Here is a 23042-nt window from a genome sequence, read left to right on the forward strand (position 1 = left end):
TAAAGATCAAGCACTCGAAAGCATGAATGGTGTATTTTATGTAATGAGAACCATTCAATCTTAAATATCCACATATCTTGTAGGTCCAGAGTATTGATTTTGATGGTCTCTTTGGAAACATCAACTCTGTTATTGACCTTTCCCGTCGACTCTACAAGAGCCTCCAGGACACTGACTCAACAGGTTAAAGCAAAAAATCCCTGAACTCACATTATAGATTCAGATCAGTTTTTTTAATATTGCTATTTTACCATGTACATTTTTTGTTGATCCAGGTCAAGTGTTCCTGGACTACAAAGGTGAGTTGGAGGAGGTTTACAAGATCTATTGCCAAAATCATGACGACGCCATCTCTTTACTGGAGACCTATGAAAAGGATGAGAACATCCAGAAGCACGTGTTGGAGTGTCTAGAGAAGCTCAGGTAATTTTCACCGAAGGACTGTCATTGTTCTTCATGAATCCGATACCTTCAGCTCATTGCATGTTGTGGTTACCACTACCAACGCATGTCCAGATCCGGTTGAGCATGTTAATGCTAGTCAAGATTTTTTAACAGTGTGTAACTTTGTGAGAAATAGTTGTGTAGGACACTAATTGTGTGTTTAACGTTACACGTGATCTGTCAGTTTTAATGGTATCTGGAATTGTCTGTCATGTGGTGTTGACAGAATTGTATAGTAATACAGCATCACGAAAATGCCACACAAGGTGTGCTGGCTTACTCGTGTCATCATTGAGATATGTCTCAGTGTCTTAGGATCTTGAGGAACCAGTCCATTTTCATTCACTTTTACATTGAATGGACTCATTTGATTAGACATAGGATGACTAAAGGCATCTGTGGAATTCCAAAACAGGAAACGTCATTGCCCTTCTCATTGTCTGGTTTTGTGATGTCAGATGCCGCATTTTGTATTCGTGTAAGAGAAATGGGAAGTTCCTTATTTTATATGCAAGTACACTATCGGTTAAAAGTTAGGCTCTGTAGGACTTTTTTTTTTTTTTTTTTTAGAATTTAAAACTCTTATTCAGCAAGGATGTATTAAATTGACCAAAAGTGTCAGTAAAGACTTTTACATTACTACAAAATATTTCTGAGTTTTCTTTGCAGCAAAGAATCTGGAATAAAATCATGCATGACAGTTTAAGCAAAAATATTGAGCAGCACAACTGTTTTCAACATTGATAATAAGAAGAAATGTTTCTTGAGCAGCAGATCAGCATATTAGATTGATTTCTGAAGGGTCATGTGACTCTGAAGACTGGAGTAATGATGCTGAAAATTCAGCTTTGCCAGCGCAGAAATAAATTACAATTTAATATATTCAAATATATATTTTCTTAATAATGTTACTGTTTTTATAGTATTTTTAATGCAGGCTTGGTGAGCATAAGAGACTTCTTTTGAAAACATTGAAAAACCTTACTGACCCCACACGATAGTCTATTTGCATTACACAGAAGCTTTATGTCTCTCAGTTTTCAGATCTTTGTTATTGTGGATTAGTAATGCATGGCGGGAGAGGAATGCGCCTCACCTAGTTTCACCGCTTTGTTGGTTTCACTGCGTTTCATCAATCGCTACCAGCCTGTTCCTTTAGCTTTATATATTTAAAAAGCTTTATTTGAACTTAAACAATTTGCCTGTGGCAACTGCATTTCTTGACTTGTTTCTTTTTGTAAACTTTCCTACGTCTTTTAAGCTAGGCCACTTCCTGTTAGTACAGAGTTAAGTTTATTCTTTGCTATTTGCTGTGTGTTTTACCAGATCAAACAGAGAATACAAGGAAATATTCACTAGATTCTATCAAAAGTCCCAGAAATGTTGTAGTAGGGAGTGGCAACATGGAGTTGTTTGTCCCAAGTATTGAGGCATTTGCGAAATGCGTGTGCACTTTGCCAAGACTACTGCTTAGCTTTATTCCAAATTACTCTAAATCCACTGGCTAGCATTTTGATTCTCTGGCAATATGTTACTGTAATGAATCTAGCCATAAAAAAGTGAAATAAATCCTCTAAAAAGGTCCCAAAGAAAAATGTCTGGAGTCTTTTATAACTTTTATCTTCCACACTTGCGTGCACTAGACTCTGACTGACATTTGATTTTGGCTCTCAGTGGGAGATCAGAAAGGGGCCAGTTGAGGCCCCACAGAGGGTTACTGCGCTCCTGAAGAGGGTCACCCATGGCATGAGTTGCCATGGCAACAAGCAGCTTATTAATCGAGCACACAAATAGTTTTTCATTTTCTTGTTTGTCTTGCCCTTTTGCCCGCTGCATTCATGTTCATCGCAGCATAATGGCAAACCCTGACTTTTATTTTAGAAATAAGCTGTGAAACAAGAACATTAAATGTGATAAGCTCATTAGCTTCTTTTTCGAACAAGAGATAGAGGTGGTTTAAAACAACACTGTGTTTTGTTCCCTTTCTCTCCTCTCTCCTTCTTCCTCTCCCCTGACAGAGGGATATACCGTGAGTGGTAAGTTTAACGCAACTGCATGTGAAGCGCCTGACTGCATGCTGAACATTTATTAACCTGCCTAACCCTTTTCTCCTTGTGCTCTTGTGTGACCAGGGTGACTTGTATGCTCTGTGTGCTTTGTGGTCATTTCCTTGTCAATTCTGAGTCATATTCTGACTTAAATGTGCACAAATGAGTAGGGCTAGGTAATGAAAAAGATTGTGATTCATTTAAGTGTATTCAAGTTATAATACCCATTGTGCTCACATATTTTTACATATAGAAAGAAAATCTGCCTCTGTTAATGCTGTAAATTTAGCAGGGAAGTGTTTCAGACTGATCGTTTTTATTAAAACTTTATTAAAAGAACCAGTTCTTTAGAGTCATTTGTTTGTGAATCAGACTACACTGATCACATGGTATGTTTTTGATTCACTTAAAAGAACTGGTTCTTTCATTTGAGTATTTGTAAATCGGACTACACTACATTTTAAAAATCGTCCAAAAGAAGGTCGTGATTAAACTGAAGACGCAAACTGTGCAATACAGTGACTTTTTGAGTCAGAATATGACCCCAGTGGGAAAATTGGTTCATATTTTAGACTGCTTTGGTCTTTTTTTCTTGCAATTGATTAAATGCTTTTTGGTGGCATGTGAAACAGTTATTAACACAAATTTGTCAAAGAGGGAAAACAATACTGTACTGTTTAAAGATACTGTTATTGCTTCATGATGTACAATTTTTCCGTAACATCCAAATCATGCTTCATCTGTGGATTTGGATCTCCTCTGTTTTCATCCCATCAGTCAGAAAGCGTGCTCTCTTTGTTAGAATGTCTTAGTAGCCTACTGTGTCTCCTGTAACCCTTTTTAAAGTGGTTGACAGTGAGCCAGTGGATAATTGATGGATGAAAACAATGTGTGTGTTCAGTGACCCCAGTCTTTGTCAGAGGTGGATGAAGAATGTTATGTAGATGAGCATATAAATCTCTTTTTCACTTTATCTCCCTCTCTCACCCTTTCGTTCTGTCACAGGGGAAAGACAAACTACATTAATCTAGGTTCCTTCTTGATAAAGCCGGTGCAGAGAGTGATGCGTTACCCCCTGCTCCTGATGGAACTGCTCAACGCCACTCCTGAGTCACACAACGACAGGAAGCAGCTCACAGAGGCAGTGATGTCAATTAAAGAGATCAACGTCAATATCAATGAATACAAAAGGAGAAAGGATCTTGGTATTTTTTTCTTTATCTTTCTATCTATCTATGTTCTGTCTGTCTGTGTGTCATTCTATCATTTATTCTGTCTCTGTTGTTTTATCAATCTATCTGTCTCAGTCTGTCTCTGTTCTATCTATCTATCTATCTATCTATCTATTCATCTATCTATCTTTCATTCATTTCATCTGTCTGTCTGTCATTCTATCTATCATTCTGTCATTCTATCTATCTTTCTTTCATCTATCGGTCTATCTGTCTATCGGTCTGTCTATCAGTCTGTCTATCGGTCTGTCATTCTATCATTTATCTATCTCTATTTTTCTATCTATCGTTCTGTCTGTCATTCTATCATTTATTCTGTCTATCTATCTGTCTGTCTATCGGTCTATCTGTCTATCGGTCTGTCTATCGGTCTATCGGTCTATCTATCGGTCTGTCTATCGGTCTGTCTATCGGTCTATCTATCGGTCTGTCTATCGGTCTATCTGTCTATCGGTCTATCGGTCTATCGGTCTATCTGTCTATCGGTCTATCTATCTATCTATCTATCTATCTATCTATCTATCTATCTATCTATCTATCTATCTATCGGTCTATCTGTCTATCTGTCTATCGATCGGTCTATCTGTCTATCTGTCTATCTATCTATCTATCTATCTATCTATCTATCTATCTATCTATCGGTCTATCTGTCTATCGATCGGTCTATCTGTCTATCGGTCTGTCTGTCTATCGGTCTGTCTATCGGTCTGTCTATCTGTCTATCGGTCTGTCTATCGGTCTATCTGTCTATCTGTCGCTCGGTCTGTCATTCTATCATTTATTCTGACTAACTGTCTGTCTGTCATATTTCTACCTGTTCTATTTGTTTATTGCTCTATCATTCCGTCTATGGGATATGATGTCTGTTATCTGGAATAACTCAACAGCACCATCTGTTGTCTATAGTGGTAAAGTACCGCAAAGTCGATGAAGACAGGCTCATTGACAAGATCTCAAAGCTGAGTATGCACTCCATCATCAAGAAGTCAAACAGAGTGAGCAGCCATTTAAAGCACCTGACTGGGATCTCACCTCAGGTACATTGGCTCTGTTATTACGAATCTATTACCTGACTGAGAGAATCGGTTGACAATTGGTGTTAACCGAACTGCATTTCATTCCTTCTTAGATCAAAGATGAAGCTTTTGATGACGCAGAGAAAAGATTTAGACTTCAGGAGAGACTCATCAAATCCTTCATCAGGAACATCTCCCTCTATCTGCAGCATATAAGGGTATAAACTTAAAGCATCTCATATGTTTCCATTCATTTAGTCAGTTTTTGTTTTGCGTTGTAATCAAAATCACTTCACAATTCAGTATATGAAGTAATTTTGCCTGACTTTTTCAAATCCAATAGGAGTCAGCCTCAGTAAAGGTGCTGGCAGCCATCAGTTTCTGTGACATCTACACAGAGCGGCAACCGCAAATGGATCCTGAACGTTTCCAAAGAGCACATCGATGCATCAGCGACAAACAGTTCACAGAGTTTGTGAGTACCAAAATGACTTCACATTACATTTAGTAGTAAAAACTGATAAAGCAGCTGTCATTCATTTGTAATGGTCATTAATACTTACTTTTAACTAATGTTACTTAATGTTAGTGTTTTTCAAACACATTTCTAAGCTTCTAGACACAAGATTTACGCTTCACGGATAACGAAACTAGCATAAAACTCCCCATGGAGAAACACTACTCAGATTTTTTTTTTGTGATCTAGTTTTCTTTTAGTTAGTTCAAATATGTGTTTCCCCTATTAGACATTGATTTAAATGAAGCACACCTAATGTCATGATATCACGATGAACTATATCTTGACTATTTCTATTTGAGTCTGCATGTTTGTCTTTGTTTGAGCAGAAGGAGAGGACAGAAGACCTAGTCATCACTCCCCTTACCCAGCTGCTCAATATGTTCGCCGGTCCCCACAAACTGATCCAGAAACGTAGAGACAAGCTGCTGGACTACGACAACTGTAAGGAGCGTGCAGAGAGGCTGAAGGACAAGCGTGTGCAGGAGGAGCTACAGGCAGCGAGGAATAACTACGAAGCCTTGAACGCCCAGCTGCTGGATGAGCTGCCCAAGTTTCACCACGCAGCCGAAGATCTGTTCACCAGCTGTGTGAGGGGCTTCGCCCAAGCCCAGAGAGATTTCGTTTCACTCACACTGGGAGAACTCACACCACTGCTGCAGGTGAGGACATTGTTTCATCATAATCTACATCATTCATAATTGATGATCCTGGGATGTTTTCAGCCTTCTTAATTCTTTTAAACTTCTTGTTATGGTTTGCATCCCTATAGCTATCTGGCTTGGGTGGAACAGAAGGAAATCTAGTGTCCTTGTTCCAAGAAGAGCACACACGAGTTTTGGATTTACTTCAGAGCTTCAGTTTCTTTCCCGATAATCTTCCCACTACTCTACGCAAGCCTTTTGAGAAGAAGACTCTGGAGAAGCAGAGCTCCAAGAAGCAACAAGGCCCTGTGAGTTTCCCTAATGCAGCCTGATCCAAAACAGACACGGCTTCTAAGCAATGTTGTTGTTATCTAAAGTTAAATGAAAAATTAACTAACTATTAAAAATCCTTTTCGGTAATTTAAATAAAGCTAAAGTAGACTTAATATACTTAAACTTAACAAAACTTAAATGTAATTTAAACTTGAAATGTTGCCTTGGCAACTAACTGAAATAGTTGAAGTACTAAATTTACTAAACTAAGATCAAAATAATTTAAAGCTAAATAAAAATTATTTTAAAAACTAATAAAAATTACCAAAGCACTAAAGCAAACAATTACCACAGCTTGAAAGTTGTTGTACAAAATAATTCAAAATATTAAACACTATAATATAAATCATTCTAAAATGTTTCTTAGCAACAAAGTTAATTAGTTTTAAATGTCTTCATTTAAATCTTTCCCTGCCAGTGTTTTATATATATATATATATATATATATATATATATTAGGGCTGGGTAAAAAATATCGATTTCTCAATATTAATCGATTCTCATTTTTACAAACCGATATCGATTGTTAAATCTCAAGAATCGATTAGTCCTGTTTTCATTTGATGAATGAATGGAACATTGTAGCGCGCATCCCATCCAGTAAATCGCAATAATCTTTGTGCTTTGTAACTATTGATACTAAATAAAGTCTCAAATTTCAAATTACGTCCATTTTCTTACGAAATTCAAAAACATAAGTTCCGTTTTGGCGCTGTGGCGTGAGATGGCTCTGGCTCAGCTCAGCTCAAGAGAAGCAGCAGCGCGGAGCGCACATGATCTCCTCTTCTACCTTAAAGGTGAACTAAGTAACTTTTTTACCTTAACCGAACAGTTTTGGAGTCATTGTAATGTTTATATTACAGATTTCGTGTTGAATGGTGCTCGTCTCGCACCCCCCTGGTGCCTGTGAGCCGCAAAACCACCCTTGCAACCGAGCCGCCGGCCCAGTGTTAGGAAGTATCTTGTGATATCAGGTCTCGCGAGGTAACGAATTGCTTTACGGCAAAAAACAGATCTGATAAAATTCTGATAAAATGAGCATCAAACAGAAATAACCCGGCGCCGTATACATGTGGTGTTCGAGGCGCACATACAATACAGACTGCCGACAGTTAAACAGGGCGCGCGCAGCTCTTAAAGGGGCCATACCTTATTTCCACTCGTTACAGCGTCCATCCTACTGAACAGGTACCGGTGTACAGGGGGAGGGGATCCGGCCGTGAGTGCGCGCCATCTCTGCGTGAGTGCTATTCACGACAGTACAAGTACTCCACAGCGACTCTAGGGGTCGCTGTTTGACAAAAACGGTATTCCTACTTAGTGCTGCTTTAATAATACCAGTTACAGCGCAAAATAAACATGAATGAACATCTGAAAGTGTGTTAAAAGATAGAGTACAACTTATCGAAATCCGTATCAGGTCACATGGAATCGCTCAATCAGTGTTTCAACCGTGGAAAGACATCAGTAAAACAACTTGTAAACAATGTCATGTAACGTCACATTTACCTCAGAAAAACCATGTGACCATAAACTCGTTAGTCAGCTAGAAAAATTAACTCTACAGAGGAGCATTTTGCTAAATATATCCACCATATTACATATTCATTATCATTTTTAATGTTCTTCGATATTTAATGCATGTTTGAATAAATCTGGCAAGTTTTTATGACAGCCACCATTTAAATGTTTATATTTCATATAACTTTATTATTATAAAAATAAATAAAAGTGTAATTTAAGTGTTTGTATAGCTACAAATCAGTGAATTTTTACCTTCAATACTATAGTAGGCTAATGAAGCCTAGTAGGCTACAACTGACTCCCATAGTTTACAGCATTAGATTTGTTTTCCTTGAGAAAATTTGCCATATATTGATATCTAAAATAATCAATATTGAATCGAATCGAATTGCAAGTTTGTGAATCGAAATCGAATCGAATTGTGAAATTTGTGTCAATACCCAGCCCTAAAATATATATATATATATATATATATATATATATATATATATATATATATATATATATAAAGTTGCCAGCCACTCCAAGCATTTTTTGTAATTTACACATAGTTTTCATGACCCCCCCCCCAGGGGAAAGAGTTAATCTTAAATGTTCAAGATTAATAACAGCTTTAACCAAGGTGATTAGCTGATTAGACTTGACTGGTTTGCCCGTTTTTGAAGTGATTTCGACGCTTTGCAGCTTGTCAGTCTAGTAGACCAGACCAACAAACCAGCTTAGGCTGGTTTAAACTTATGTTTTTCAGCAGCACAGCCAACCACCATGAAGAAAGACATTAATCAGGCAGTATTCTATCTATTATTCATTCCCTTCTCTTTCTTTTCCTCTTTTTCTGTCTGACATTGCAGCCAAACTATGTGCTACAGACGGATGAGCACCGAGCGGCGCTTCTGGCAAGATACGGACCAGAGCAACTCTACCAGGCTGAAAGAAATTTTAACGCAGCACAGGACCTGGATGTGTCCGTACTGGAGGGAGACATAGTGGGTGTCATCAAACAGCAAGACCCTATGGGCAGCCAGAACCGCTGGCTTATAGACAATGGAGGTTTGTATCAAAAGATCTGTGTATGATTCACGTGTCTGCATTTCCTAAAATGCATTTGGCTTGAACACCCCTTTTTCTGATTTTCTTTAGTTACGAAGGGCTTTGTATATAGCTCATTCTTAAAGCACTACAATCCACGCAGGAGTCAGTCGGATGTTTCCATTGAGAGCCAATCATCAAACGAGTCGGGCTACGGTGGCTCTTCTCCCATGTTCTCACGGCAGAATAGTAACAGCACTCTGACTTTCAACCAGGAGACTTCGACTGTCAGCTTCTCAACAGCGATGCCTCCACACCAATCAAACACTCGCCCTAATCAGGAGACCACCCCAAAGAAAAACAGAGAGGCTTCTTCAGCCAACTACTCCTCTGCCAACCAGAGGGATTCCCTTGACCCCACCTTCAGAAACTCGCCCAATCACAAAGAACCGTCAGAGACAGCCTGTCGAAATAACGGGGACCCCTCAGAGCCTTCATACCGAAATCCCACCAATCACAGAGACTCTTTAGACTCTGATCAAAGCACTCCAACCAATCACAGTGACCCCCCAGATTTCCCAGAGACAGATTCTTGTTCCTCCATTAAGAACTCTAGGTATGAATCATCTCCGAGTTATCACGACTTACGTGGCTCACTGCAAAGACAAAATGGAGACTCTTTGGTACAGCAGAGAAGGCCACAGTTCCCTCCTGAGGAGAATGTAGATCCAGAGCCTGAACCTGAGATTGATGGACACCAGGTATGTCATATCATAAACAAATTAATCACTCCAGAATTCAGTGATTGCTTAGTTTCAAGTAAACATAAAATGACATTTACAACAACCCATAATATAACTTGTTGAACGACAATATACAAGTTGAATTAATTAAATGATGGTAACACTTTAGTTTAGGGTCCAATTGTCACTATTAACTAGTTGTTTATTAGCATCCTTATTACTAGGATATTGAATAGGATTTTGATTTTACTTGACATCTGTGGTTCCTCATATTAATAGGTTAAATTTTGATTTCATGTTGATTTTAAAACCTATTTTGTAACCCAAATGTATTTTAAGGATCTAAAGATAGCTCCTTAAATACATTTGATGTTCATCAACAGTTTTGTATATACATTATAAAATAATACAAATAAATCATAAAATTATTTTTTAAAATACAAAAATTAAAAACCATTGAATGTACAATCAAATTATTAAACAACAGATTTTATATGTATTTGTTTCTTCATATTTATTTTTCTACCCCCCCCCCCCCCCCCCCCCCCCCCCCCCAGATATATTACGCTCTTTACTCCTTCGGTGCACGGTGTGCAAATGAGCTCAGCATTTCAGCCAATCAGCGGGTCCGAATCCTTGAGTTCCAGGACATGAATGGCAACCCGGAGTGGTGGCTGGGGGAGGCAGGAGGACGGAGGGGTTACGTCCCATCCAACTACATTCGCAAATCTGAGTACACATGAGCTGCACATTTGTACAAGGGAAATCTCCCAACGACCCCAGGCCACTAAAGGCCAACTCATTACAGGGGAAAACACTACAAAAGGACATTATTGTGCCTTAATTATAGAGGAGATGCACTGACGTGGTGAACTGGTCATTGCTACTTATGGGGGGGAAATACCCTCCCTATTGATTTCAGTCAATGTAGTCCACAAATGAATGTAACTCCTGAGCGCCTTCTAGCGCTCTTAGAGCATGGTGCATGTGGAATTCTGAGAAACAGTTTGATGTCGAATTCAATGGTCTGACATTTCCTGCTGTTCTCAGATATTCCATTTATAGTGTTAGCGCTTAAGTGCTCCGTTGAGAGCATAGATCTCATTTGATGTGTAGGAGTGGAGTGGAGGATTTGTATTGGGCATGTGTGATTCACACTAGAAGTAGATTGATGGGATTTATATTTCAGGACTGGCATGATAGTGACTGACTGACTGACTGAGTGTGTGTGTGTTTGTTTGCCAGTAAAAATGCATTTGTTTGAGTGTGTGTTGTGTTTTGAGAAGTTGCCTCCCATCATCTGACAATCACAGTGCACCTAGAAGAGAGAAAAAAACGATTCTGTTGGGTATTAATGAATGCGAACAAAATTTATGTGAAGTGTTTTAATTTACTCCTTGTTGTGGCTCCCAGATGAGAACAATATTACCACTGGTGACCATATCATATTACTGAAAATATGAATGAAATGCAAGAGACACTTTTTTTTGTATGGTACAGTGTTTTTTTATTATTATTTACCTTTTTACTTTTTGATAGCATTTTTTAACTTTGCCACTTGCACTTGAATGCATTTACAAGTTAATACTGAAATGTTTTGAGCAGTTGTGGTGGGTGAGTTCAAGGCACCAGTGAGCTCATTTGATGTGATGCACCAACAGATGATCTCTGAATATTTATCTCTCATACTGTATATACTGAGAATGAACTTCTGCACTCCAGTGTCAACTGATCAGTTTCTCCTCTTTTAAATAAAAATCAGTTGAAAAACAATGCTTTGAGTGTTACGTCTTAGTTATATAGAGTACAAATGCACTGATGTGTTTGGAATGCTTGGAAAATGAAAACTATTTTAGCACAATGTCGGTGAAAATGGTTTTAAATGATCACATTCAGTTGCAACCCTTACAAAAGTGTTAATATTATAAAACCTTATAAAAACTTTCTGGTTGTTATTTAGTTTAACTTGTACTAAAATCACTCAAATTAATACTGAAATAAAAACTACAGTATATAATAAAATAGTAATAGATAGAATAATAGACAAAAAAAAAACAATTACTAAAACTTAAATTAAGAAAATGTAACATTTAAAAATACAAGCTAATTTAAACAATTAGCAAAAACTAATAGTAGTACTGAGTGCGTTGTGCGTGTAGGAAAACGGCTTATAAATTTAAGTGATGTTTTTTGAAAATGTAAAAAAGCAGTCAAAAAGTTTTCTGTAATGATTTGGGTTAAGGGATGGAATATTTGTACAGTATCAAAATCATTATGTCTATGTAAAATTTCCTATAAAACATGAAAGCCCCACATGTGTGTGAATAAATATAAAAGTCATCTAATATAGCTGTACAAGAAGTATCCAACATGCTTTGCATTTTCCAGATTTCATTCATTTGGGTTTGTATATTCATTGATTTAGATTATCAAAAGGTAATTATAGACACTATATTTCGAAAACACAATACATTTTAATTCTTCTTTTACTGCAGTCCGTTGTTGTCTAAAACTGCAGCAAAGACATTTCACGTCAGTCTTATCAAGAGTAAACTCTGCCGGGTAACTGACCTGATGGATTGATCAATCAATCTTTAATTCACATGGTATTTAAAGCTTAGTATAGACATTTTGCTTGGCATAGTAGAAAGATGGGGAATTCATTAATAAACTTAATCAATGTACAACACACAATATCTTTTCAAGATGTTTTTTTTTTTTTTTTTTTTGAGGCAAAGGTTGGAGAATTCATAAAGACATCAATAAAATGTCAAGTAATCTTTGATATTGGTACTATTGAATTGCTTCACTGACAGGAATTCATTGACTGAACAATACATTGTGATTTGAGTGAATTTCCTTTTAGTTTAATTCCTGTACACTTGTCACTTGTCCTGTAGACTTATATGTCCTGTCATATATAGCTTTGGCATCAGTTCAAATTAGACATTAAGTTAAACCAAAGTGTTTGCATATCTGTGGTTCACTGACCATAACACAGGAAATCAATGCTGTTAAGTAATGATTGCTAGCCAGTGGGCAGAGAAAAGGGTTCAGGGATCATCCACATTCAGGTCAACAAATGTACTCCACGTAAATAAGATCAGTGACTTTGCGTTAGTGGATTGTGCATCTATTACTCCTGGAATCATGTTTCCAGTGATTCTGCTTCTGATAGGCATGTCTGGCCTCACTTTACCAGTTCAAGCAGCGCCGGTATGTAACCATATGAAAATACTTGAAATATTCCAACTTGTAAGTGTAATTACACTGCTATCTGACTGAATTTATGCCAAATGTTTCAGGCTCTATTGGATGACTTTTTCACGATAGCTTTCGAACTCTTTGATGGTGAGAAATATTGTATTGTCTGGTCTCCATTTCTGTATATCCCAAGGTTATTAGCATACTCACGTCATTGTTATTTCTCTCTCGTCCCCTTGACAGAAATATATGATTACTCTGCTAGTGACACAGAGGAAATATCACTATCTTCAGCTGAAATTAATGACACCATTGATTGGATTTTTTCCTTCTTTGATGAACCAGGCAAGAATACACATGAGTAGACAATGCAAATGTATTAAAGGTGTTCAGTTTGGTCCTCACAAACATATGAATGCTGATCATGTTCATGTTCTGTAGAAGTGTGTGATCCAAATCCTTGCCAGAACAACGGAGTATGTGAGATCCTAGAGAATGACAGATATAAATGTATCTGTCCAGAGCCTTACATTGGCAAAAATTGTCAGAGTGGTGAGCTCTTCATATACTACACCCAGAAATATAATAATAATAATAAACAGTAAGAGTGTGTATCATTTTTGAAACTGTATGTTGGGATCTTTCAGAGAGGAATGTGTGTAAGAAAGTGAAGTGTGGTCATGGTGATTGTGTCAGAACTCAGGAATCCCCGTTTTATGAATGCAAGTGCTGGCACCCCTATCTGGGCTCTAATTGCAAGAAAGGTGAGCGTCTCTGTAAAATAAATTACTTTCAAAGTGATTCTTTCAGCAGTAAAAATCTGAGTTTAGCTATTTTTCTGAATGAATTCACATGGTTTTTATGAAGTCGGATTGTAGTGAATTGCTACTTATTTTCTGTCCACCTGAAATTGTAATCCAGTTTGTCTTATTAATTGCATTTATGCTTATTGTGTTTGCAATATTAGCCTCTGCGTGTGACCCGAGTCCATGCCTGAATGGTGGAAGGTGTGTTAAAGGCCGTACGAGAGCCAGTTTTACATGCAAGTGTCCTGAGGATTACAGTGGGAGGTTCTGCCAAGTTGGTAATAGACTGTTGCTAAATTATTGTATTTTTTTTTTTTTTTTTTTTTATCCACCTTATTTTGAAAGCAATAGCAGGCATGGCCATTGTAACCTGAATGTGTCTGGATTTCACTGTCATTCGCTTCCAGTAATTTTACATGTACAAAAACTGTTAACTGCTTTAAATTGCAAACTGGTACTTGTTATCATATTATTTTAAAGGGGTGGTTGATTATGATTTCACTTTTCTAACTTTAGTTAGTGTGTAATGTTGCGGTTTGAGCATAAACAAAGTTACAACCCTCAAAGTTCAAAGCAAAGGAAGATATTTGCTTTTAAAGAAATCTTTTTTTAAGGACTACAATAAACGACTGATAGGGACTACGCGACTGTCATGATTCTGCCATCATGTCCTTGATTTTTCCTAGTCTTGTGGCAGGATCATGACAGACCCATGTTTTGTGTACAAGCGCATGGTCTGTTGTTTGTGCCATGTGCTTGTGTTGTCTCGTTATGTAACTCCGCCCCCTTGTTACCCTCGTCTTGTCATTATTGTCTAGTCAGTTTCACCTGTTCTTGTCATTAGTATTCCCTATTTAATCCCCTCATGTCTTCTGTCCTGTGTCGGTACATTGTCAAACATTGCATGTTAATCTCTGTGAGTGTTTCGTCTGAATCCAGTTTAATCAGAATTGTGAGTTTGTTTTGCTGTTTGTTTCCTGTCAAGTCAGAGTCTTAATTTGTCATCTTGTCTTAGTCAAGGTGTACTCTTCTCCAGTCCTGTTTTGCCCCCTCGTGGGTTTTGTTTTCTGTTTTGTGTCATATTAAACCTTGAGTGTCATAACAGAGACATTCCTCCCGGGTTAGTGACATCACTAACCCTAAAATTTACATAAACCCTGCCCCCGGGAACACGCAGTCCATGTTGAGAAGAGGAAGAGTTGTTGTAGTTGTAGTAGAGCACTAATTCCACATCAGCAACATAAATTCATCAACTATTCAGAAACGTCCTGTTGCATTCTACATGTTGTCACTTCTTCTTGAGTCTCTCCATCATTGTCCGACTCCAGTTTAAACATAAAAGGCAGAACAGGTTTTGACATTTTAGTGTGTGTTTGCGTGAGGTAATCGGAGCTGCTAACACACAGGAGCTGTTCAAGCTCCGCCCTCTGTGCCGGGAGCATCAGCTCATTTGCATTTAAAGGGACATGAAACAACGCGTTTTTACTGACCCTCAAAAAGGGACAATTTTAACATGCTGTAAAAAAATTATCTTTGGGGTATTTTGAGCTAAAACTTCACATACACACTCTGGGGACAACAGAGACTTATTTTACATATTGTAAAAAGGGGCATTATACCACCCCTTTAATCTATTATCACAATCACAAACACAGTTTTCCGTTTATTGCACTTTGTGGTTCTTAATTACCTATATAGCAACAAAAATGAATCGGAAGTCTCGCAAATTGACAGAAAATGGGTTACTCCTGCGTTGAAAAATAAGATGGATATTTTATACCAAATCTATTTGTTACGTTACATAACCCTGTCAACTAGGTGTAGTAATGCAGTTGTTATATGTCATTTTGTATTCAGGTACAAATGATTGCTATAAAGGGAATGGGGAATCATACAGAGGTTTTGTCAGTGAGACAGTGGAAGGATTGGAATGTTTACCCTGGAACTACTATCTTATTCCCTACAAGGATTTTGAAAGCAATGATAGCATTGGAGCCCACACTTACTGCCGGTAAGAATTCAGGGAATTCCTAAATCTCCCATTGAACTTTGATATCACATCTGTCACATATGTCGTCTTAAGCATTATCTTTGTCACTTAAGAAACCCGGATGGAGACCGGGAACCATGGTGCTTTGTGAAAGAGAAGGGCAAACTCCAGTGGGATTACTGTAATGTCAAGCCTTGTTCTGAACCAGGCACAGATTTTCTTTCTACGTTCTCATATAAATGCAAACACAGAAACATTCTTCTACCTGCTCAAGCAGTCTGTTAACTGTACCACAATACTTATTTATCAAACTCTCACAGAACCAGTAAAACCCTCTACAACCCCTGCAAAACTGGAATTTTCTGACTGTGGAAAGATTCAGACTAGGATATCCCCAAGGATATTTGGTGGGAGGAAGTCCCTGCCTGAAGCGCATCCCTGGCAGGTCTCATTTCAGGTCCGGCCCAAGGGCTCTAATGTAACCTTCAGCCACAATTGTGGAGGAACCCTTATCGACTCCTGCTGGGTCCTAACTGCTGCTCACTGTATGTAAGTTGGGCATCTGGGGTTGTTGTTGCATTAGGTCTATGCCCTCATTTTGATTTCATGGTGTTGTTAAGTTACTATAGATATGGTAGAATATTATTGATAGTGATTGCTGGTTCACTTTTCACTTTAGTGTAGCTTCATATGGGTCATATGCAACAAATATCACTTTGATAAACTATGTTTGCATGATTGTGGCAGTGATCAGAACGAGGAGGCAAGGTTGGAGATGGGTGGTGTGAACCTGAAGAAAAATGACCCTGCAAAACAGTTTCTGGAGGTGGACAAAATCATTGTTCATGAGAACTATACAGAGACTCCTGAAGCCCTTTATAATGATATAGGTCAGTGTTTCAATCAATCAATCAATCAATCAATCAATCAATCAATCAATCAGTCAGTCAGTCTGTCTGTCTGTCTGTCTGTCTGTCTGTCTGTCTGTCTGTCTGTCTGTCTGTCTGTCTGTCTATCTATCTATCTTTCTATCTATCTATCTAGCCTATCTATCTCGTTCTATCGTTCTATCTGTACCATCTGTACCTTATGGTCTTAGGTCGGAAGGCATCAAGGCACATCCAAATTCAATAATTCAATGTTAGCTTAAATTCCTGTCTCGTGAGATATCTTCATCTGATCGATATTTGATGGCACCGCAGCATTGATGTATCCTACATCCATTGATGTAGACTTTGATATCCCACAATCCTGTGCTTTCCATTCTGTGACAGATCAGCTAATTTTTTTTAATTGAGTCTGAATGATGCGGTTTGTGTGTAAATGTACGTTTTTGACCAACGGTTTCCACCTTTAATGTAATTTCGAGCGAGAAATTACCAATGTACTAATTAAATATTCACTTTTTTTTTTATCACGAAAGCACGAGCTATTTTGCTGTAGTCGATCATTCAACCGTTACTCTGCCCCAGAAGACTCGGTTTCGTGAGGTACCTTCAATTACGTGAGGTACTTTCATGCGCAAACGCTGCCTGCAATCTCATTGCCTGATAGGCCAGCAAGGCAACAAGTCAGCTTCCGAAGTTTTGCGAGACAGGTTAACCCTGAAGACTTTGATAAGAAAATTCATGTGTTTGATTAGGGTTGGAGCAAAAATCTGCAGGAAAGTGGACCTTGAGGGCCAGAGTTGAGAACACTTCTATATAATAGTAGTATTGACTTTCTTTTTTTTTTAACCAATTATGTCCACTTTACGGTGTTTTTGTTTCTCATCTATACCAGCCCTGCTGAAACTAAAGGCAATAAATGGACGGTGCGCCAATGAGACCAGTTCTGTTAAGGCAGCATGTCTCCCCACTGATTCATTCCCTGATGAAACACAGTGCACCATATCAGGCTATGGAGCCACTGAGAAAGGTCTGTCTGGATTAAATTTTCACTCTAGACATTCACAATACCAAGACTACTGACTCGTCTATTACCATTTTTTCCAGAGGATGCTGGCTCTCCTCAGCTGCTGGATGCCAAAGTTCTCCTGATCTCTCAGAAACGCTGTATGTCTCGTAATGTCTATGGGAACAGAATGGATGATTCCATGATGTGTGCTGGATATATGCAAGGAAAGATTGACTCTTGTCAGGTGTGTCCCAGTCCCAAATTTGCTTCTAGTCTTTTAATGAAATTTACACATTAAACACAAAGTCTGATCATTTAAAATGAATGAGCAAACTCATGGCACAGTATGTAGTAACTTTTTCTTTTTCTGTTACTTTTTATAGGGTGATTCTGGTGGACCCCTTGTTTGTCAGAAGGATGAGATTCATTACATCTATGGTGTGGTGAGCTGGGGTGACAGCTGTGGCAAGAAGAACAGGCCAGGTGTCTATGCCCGTGTCACCAAATTCACTGACTGGATCAATGAAAAGATGCGTGCAGCTTAGAATGGATACTCAGGAGATAGTGGTTCAGCTGAAAGAGGTTTTACTGGAGAAAACTATTTTTCAATTCATCAAAAAATATATATATATATATAAACAGTCCACAGTTGTGTAATGTGCAATATGCAATTAGTTAATTAATAGTAACCAAAGGCATAACAACAGCATAGGTTTAATGTAAGTGTTTTAGAACAGGTCTGGTCACAAGTGATCCAAATAAAAATATTTTTTTGGGTGATTATCCATGCAATAAAGCCACTTTTATGTACATAATGAGATAAAGTTGCGATGAAACTGACGATCTCTCCTGCATTTGAGTGTAACAGATTTTTGAAAAAGAAAAATGTAGGCTGGGACTTGTTGATTGGATTTTAAAATGTGGGCGTTGCACCCAAAATTAGAGGAAGATGAGCGTAATGCAGGCCAGGGGTGGGGTTTAAGCAGACTAAGGCCTTGTCCCCAAATGGCACACTTCATGTACACTTGCAGTCTTATGTCTGCTGCATGCACGTGTCCACAAGACTGTAGGCATTAAAACATTGAGTGGTCAAACCATTTAATGATGAAAGATAGTATACAGATGAATTGTTTGGAATAAAATCTATTATTTTATATAATCTAATAAAATAGTGTGTATTTTCATTCTATGTGGACTTTAAGACACTTTATTAGCATACTACTAGTTTCATTTGACTGGTTAACTTTATCAAACCTTTTCAAAGACAATAAACTGATGTTTATAATATTATGCACACATCCAAGTAAACATTTAGAGATATTGCCAAAAGCCATTTAGTCTGAATCCATGAATAATGAGATTACAGGAGTTTACCAATACTTTTTGTATCAGCACAATTTATTTTTAGTTATGGAGGGTTTCATTTGCTCATTTACACCAAACAGACAAGTAAAGAATAAGCTATGCACAAAAATGCAGTCATGCTCAGAGAAAGAAAACCTTTATTACCATTCACATATGACCAATTGAGCATGTCACAAATTATAGAACTCTTCCGGAGATGTAAAATAAGCTTAGGTATCTGCCTTACTGGGTTTTCACAAAAGGACTTGCACAGGATCTTTCTGCAAAAAGAAAAACGCTGCAGCCAAATTTAAACAAAATCAGTCAAATCAAGGTGTTATACAGGAGCAATCAGGAGAATACTGGAAACAGCCAAGCACTCTGCACCGCAACACGCCACCTTAACAGCTAACCAGCAAAACTCAACTGCTACGCAACTGCGCCTAGTGCATAGAAAATACACAAGAGAGAATATTAGAATCATGTTGTGAAATTTCCCATTTAAACCATAACATATGCTTGGTTTGCAATATGTCATGGTTTTACATAGTACGATTTCTTAAGTGGCCAAATTACAGTCTGTACACAGTCCTTTAGAGTCAAAAAGAAATATGCACAACATCCAAAATTGTCCATTGATGTTTATTAAGAACAAAAACCTGATTAAAATGAACTTACTTTATAGTCTGGGAGTTTCAATAACGAAGTAAAAAAGAAAAAGAAAACTACCAAAACTGAAGAGAAATGATTTCAACTAGTAGCCCCATTTAGGCATAAAGACCATTTAATATCACATGGAATTCAAATGTATGATACAAAACAATTGTGGGCAACAGAAACAAGTCATTTAAAAGATTTAGACCAAATTACAATAACCTTTCGGTCTGATATATGGATAATTTGGGTATCCTCAGACGGACATCTGTTCGATGCGATCCTCGAAGAGTCAACCAGTTGACATCATCTAGAAGAAAAGAATAATAAAGTTAGTTTCAAAGAGCATTAAAGCAGAGGAGGTTCTACAATAGTCGCCATAAAACGAAGCATTGCATATTAGGCAATGCTCGACTTTGGTCAGTTACACAGAACAAACAGGCACTTTCCACACAAATAACTAGCCATAATTACATGAATCTATAGACCTGTTTTTTGTTCTGCAAGAAACCTTGTGTACCTGATATTTGTTCTGCAAGAAACCTGAAGGGAAAAGATCCAACAAACCTGAGGGTGAAATATGAACTTCTCAAAGCCATTTTAAGTGTTGGCAAGCTGAAGTACATCCCATTTACTGCCAGTTAGAATAGTATTAAATGGCCAAATAAGTTAATTAGGCCTCTATCAGACACCCAGCAGCCTGACAGCATGAACTGGCTTTGAGAACACACCCGTATCCATCCCACTTTTGCCTATGCCACGATAGACATGAGTTTGTGACAAGGATGATGGAAAGGTCTGTCCATTGTCCTGCAGACGTACCTCAACACCACCTCAACACTCAATGAGACCGACCTGCTCCATAGCAACCGCCAATCAGCAGCAGGCAGCCAATGGTCGGATCACACACTAACTGCTCTCAAACTGCCCCAAACTCCTCTTTTGCAAACTGGAATCAGCAGCTTGGAGGAAAGAATTCCACATTTAGATGAAATCAATGGAATTTGGCTGGTACACGTTTCAAAACAAACACATACTTACGGTTTTGTACCCACGACAGCTCCAAATCAAATATCCATGTGAGGTTAAGGGTGCGTATTAAAAATAAACCTTTAAAAGTCATGCAGATTCAGAGATACCAGACAGATGCTGTGAATAACAGCATCTAATCAGACTAAACTTGGGTAAAACCGGACACCTCCATTAAGATAATGCCTTTACCGTTCTACTGCATTGGCAGATGTATTGAAGGACTCGATGAAAGAGGAAAGTAGAGAGGGGCGAGAAACAGTCTCTTTCTCATATTTTAAAGCAGCTATTTTAAGTTATTAAAAAGCATGCATGCCTTTACTTTCCCCACTTCAGGCATGAGTTATATGGGGGTCTGCTCAAATCAATCAAGTTTAGGACTATTAAGGATTATTTACAAAAAAGTAAGAACTAAAAGATGCACTTGTAATTAGAAATATTGGATGACAGTAAAAATTCCCCTAGTTGCAATAAAATAAGTAATTACTTTTATACAAAGCATTAGACTCACCTACATTTCACGATTCAGCGGGGGCTCCAGCATCCTCTGGAGACTTGGGTCTGCTTCTTGATCGGGATCTTGATTTGGATCCTTTGTTTGATCTCGGAGTTGGACTCCTGGAGCGAGACTTGGATTTAGACCTTGAGCGGGACCTGGAAGCAGATTTGGACTTGCTTCTGCGTGGTGTGCGGGTTTTGGAGCGGGAACGGGACCGAGACCGGGAACGGGAGTAGGACCTTGACCTGGATCGGCTGTAGCGAGATCTGCTACGGGAACGGGAACGGCTCCTGCTCCTGGACTTGCTGTGCCTCCTGCGCCGAGGACTACGGCTAAAAACAAACACCAAATGTACAAGTTAATAAAGATGTATTATTTACACAGTTTAATCACTGCAAGAGACCATTAAAAAACCTCCCCTAGTAACAGATCAGTAGGCCACAAACATTTAAATTGGATTACAAACTAGTATGTAAACAAATATTAAGGTTTAGGTCTTGGCCAAAACCAGTCATTGGAGTATAATTACCATACAAAAACACTCGTGAAATATTAATACGGGCTCGATTCATTTCCATGAATCGGTTTTCAAATAACGTTAGTTTGTTAAAAAGAACTTTAAAATGTTGTTTAAATTTTGTATTATCGCGTGGTCTCAGGCAACTTTTTGTCGAGTACTACTAAAAGACGAGTTTGTTCTTGTAATAAAACCCCTAGAAATGCCTTATAATAATGGCTACAATCGAATCACTGAAAAGATTCGGCTCAAAAGAACCAATCTTTCTTGAATCGCTCACAAATGACTTGAGCAATTATTAGCTACTACGCCATAGTTACGACGCAACGATACCAACAGTTAATAAATGAACTAAATCAAACATAACCAACATGTAAAAAAAATTAATTTATAAAACTAACGTTAGTATCTAGAAGCATTACAAAGACTATAACACGTGTTGTTTTCAGTACCTTGAGGCCTAAGGCCTAGCTAAATTTGAACTTCGAACATATGATTTATTTACAGAAAATTAAAATGGGGGTATTAAAAAAGGAGATAGATTATTAAGAACATACCTGCGGCTTCTCCGTCCATGTCCACCGTACCTCCTCGGCGCGGCTCCACGGCGGCTGTAGTGCGAATCTGGCGGGCGCCCGTATCGCGCCATTTGCACGCGCAGCTCGCGTCCGTCCAGAAGCGCGCCGTCCATGGCGTCCATTGCGTCCTCAGCGTCCCGCTTATCATGGAAACGAACAAAGGCGAACCCACGGCTTTCTTTCGTGTACCGGTCCCTCGGGATGTAGACGTCCCCAACCCGGCCGTACTTCTCGAAAACCCGCCGCAGCGTTTCAGGGGACGTGCGGTAAGTCAGATTGTCGACTTTTAAAGATGTCATGCCCTCGACGTCGGGCGGAGGTCTGCCGTAGCTCATCTTGAATCACTAACTCTACTGCAGTAGGTTATGCGCAAAACAGTCGTTTTTTAGCGAGATTCAGAGAGAAAATAACGAACCATTCGGGAGAGTCGAAAGAAACACGCCGAGCTGATAATATCACTCTAAAATGGCGGTAACCGGATTTCCGTGGTTGGTGGTGTTTCGAGTTTGGCTTTTATTTCATTTGCAAGGTGAGAAATACTGCCACCTCTGGCATATGTGTGACACTACACGTTACATGTTCGGGAGAGCCTCTTGTCTAGAAATAGAGCAATTTCAGCACGAGTGGGAAAACGTAACTAACAAGACCATTGATGTGACATCGACATCGTCACAGTGCATTTACCACATTCAAGCCCAATGAAACAAACTGCTTGTTTAAAAATAAAAAATAAAACCCACATTAAAAAGTAGTGAGAGTAGGCCTTTTTTTCTTTTCTTTTTTCTTTCTGGTCACAATTGTAACCTGTGAAAATTGCTTAGCTGGAGGTCTGTAGAAAAGCAGTGTAAAAATTTTAATCAATAATAAAAAAATTATATTTTTAAAAATAAATAAATAAACAAACAAACAAATGAATGAACGGATAAATAAATACTAAATATAACAATACAGTAATGTAAAGGAAACTAAACATGGTCTAAATCATTAGACATAGG

General features: G+C 38.3%; 3 protein-coding genes across 11 annotated transcripts in view; 2 read left to right on the top strand and 1 right to left on the bottom strand.

Moving 5' to 3' along the window:
• Window positions 1-10423, top strand: part of dnmbp (dynamin binding protein) — a 56009-nt gene extending 45586 nt beyond the window's left edge. For 3 of the 4 annotated variants that reach the window (XM_056268877.1, XM_056268879.1, XM_056268880.1), the window contains 12 exons: window positions 84-183; window positions 276-423; window positions 2463-2480; window positions 3498-3697; window positions 4631-4761; window positions 4854-4958; window positions 5084-5215; window positions 5587-5919; window positions 6030-6209; window positions 8610-8808; window positions 8899-9548; window positions 10088-10423. In XM_056268877.1, the coding sequence (XP_056124852.1) occupies window positions 84-183; window positions 276-423; window positions 2463-2480; window positions 3498-3697; window positions 4631-4761; window positions 4854-4958; window positions 5084-5215; window positions 5587-5919; window positions 6030-6209; window positions 8610-8808; window positions 8899-9548; window positions 10088-10273 (2382 nt within the window). In that variant the 3' untranslated portion in view covers window positions 10274-10423. The remainder of the gene's footprint in view (window positions 1-83; window positions 184-275; window positions 424-2462; window positions 2481-3497; window positions 3698-4630; window positions 4762-4853; window positions 4959-5083; window positions 5216-5586; window positions 5920-6029; window positions 6210-8609; window positions 8809-8898; window positions 9549-10087) is intronic. The other variant, XM_056268878.1, reaches the window with a different exon arrangement.
• A 2128-nt stretch (window positions 10424-12551) lies between these two features.
• habp2 (hyaluronan binding protein 2) lies at window positions 12552-18009 on the top strand. Its single transcript, XM_056268874.1, has 12 exons — window positions 12552-12746; window positions 12836-13079; window positions 13176-13286; window positions 13382-13498; window positions 13702-13818; window positions 15398-15551; window positions 15644-15738; window positions 15851-16079; window positions 16278-16420; window positions 17313-17447; window positions 17525-17670; window positions 17810-18009. The coding sequence occupies exons 1-12, from the start codon at window positions 12552-12554 to the stop codon at window positions 17969-17971; spliced, it is 1848 nt and encodes a 615-aa protein (XP_056124849.1). The 3' UTR covers window positions 17972-18009.
• A 794-nt stretch (window positions 18010-18803) lies between these two features.
• Window positions 18804-22516, bottom strand: srsf2a (serine and arginine rich splicing factor 2a). Of its 6 annotated transcripts, none has more exons than XR_008809288.1 (4): window positions 22027-22516; window positions 20965-21284; window positions 20247-20386; window positions 18804-19734 (listed from the first exon to the last, which is right to left on the bottom strand). XR_008809288.1 is itself a non-coding variant. In XM_056268827.1 (3 exons), exons 1-2 carry the CDS (start codon window positions 22380-22382, stop codon window positions 20972-20974), a joined length of 669 nt encoding a protein of 222 aa, XP_056124802.1. In that variant the 5' UTR covers window positions 22383-22516; the 3' UTR covers window positions 18804-19734; window positions 20969-20971. The 6 variants fall into 6 exon arrangements, 4 of the variants coding, with proteins under 4 accessions (XP_056124802.1, XP_056124801.1, XP_056124800.1 ...); XR_008809289.1 differs by having other exon boundaries at window positions 18804-19213; window positions 19647-20386; XM_056268827.1 differs by lacking the exon at window positions 20247-20386 and having other exon boundaries at window positions 20969-21284.
• Window positions 22517-23042: the final 526 nt, after the last annotated feature.

This window comes from Rhinichthys klamathensis, unplaced genomic scaffold, assembly GCF_029890125.1.
Source record: "Rhinichthys klamathensis goyatoka isolate OS25496 unplaced genomic scaffold, OSU_Roscu_1.1 h1tg000277l_1, whole genome shotgun sequence".
Classification (NCBI taxonomy): Eukaryota; Metazoa; Chordata; class Actinopteri; order Cypriniformes; family Leuciscidae; genus Rhinichthys; species Rhinichthys klamathensis.

Coding starts and splice junctions, on each gene's coding strand:
- habp2 (XM_056268874.1), top strand. CDS start 12,552: ATGATTGCTAGCCAGTGGGCAGAGAAAAGGGTTCAGGGATCATCCACA. Junction 16,080..16,277: donor CTAACTGCTGCTCACTGTAT/GTAAGTTGGGCA, acceptor TGATTGTGGCAG/TGATCAGAACGAGGAGGCAA. Junction 17,448..17,524: donor CTATGGAGCCACTGAGAAAG/GTCTGTCTGGAT, acceptor CATTTTTTCCAG/AGGATGCTGGCTCTCCTCAG.
- srsf2a (XM_056268827.1), bottom strand. CDS start 22,382: ATGAGCTACGGCAGACCTCCGCCCGACGTCGAGGGCATGACATCTTTA. Junction 21,285..22,026: donor CATGGACGGAGAAGCCGCAG/GTATGTTCTTAA, acceptor GTTTGTTTTTAG/CCGTAGTCCTCGGCGCAGGA.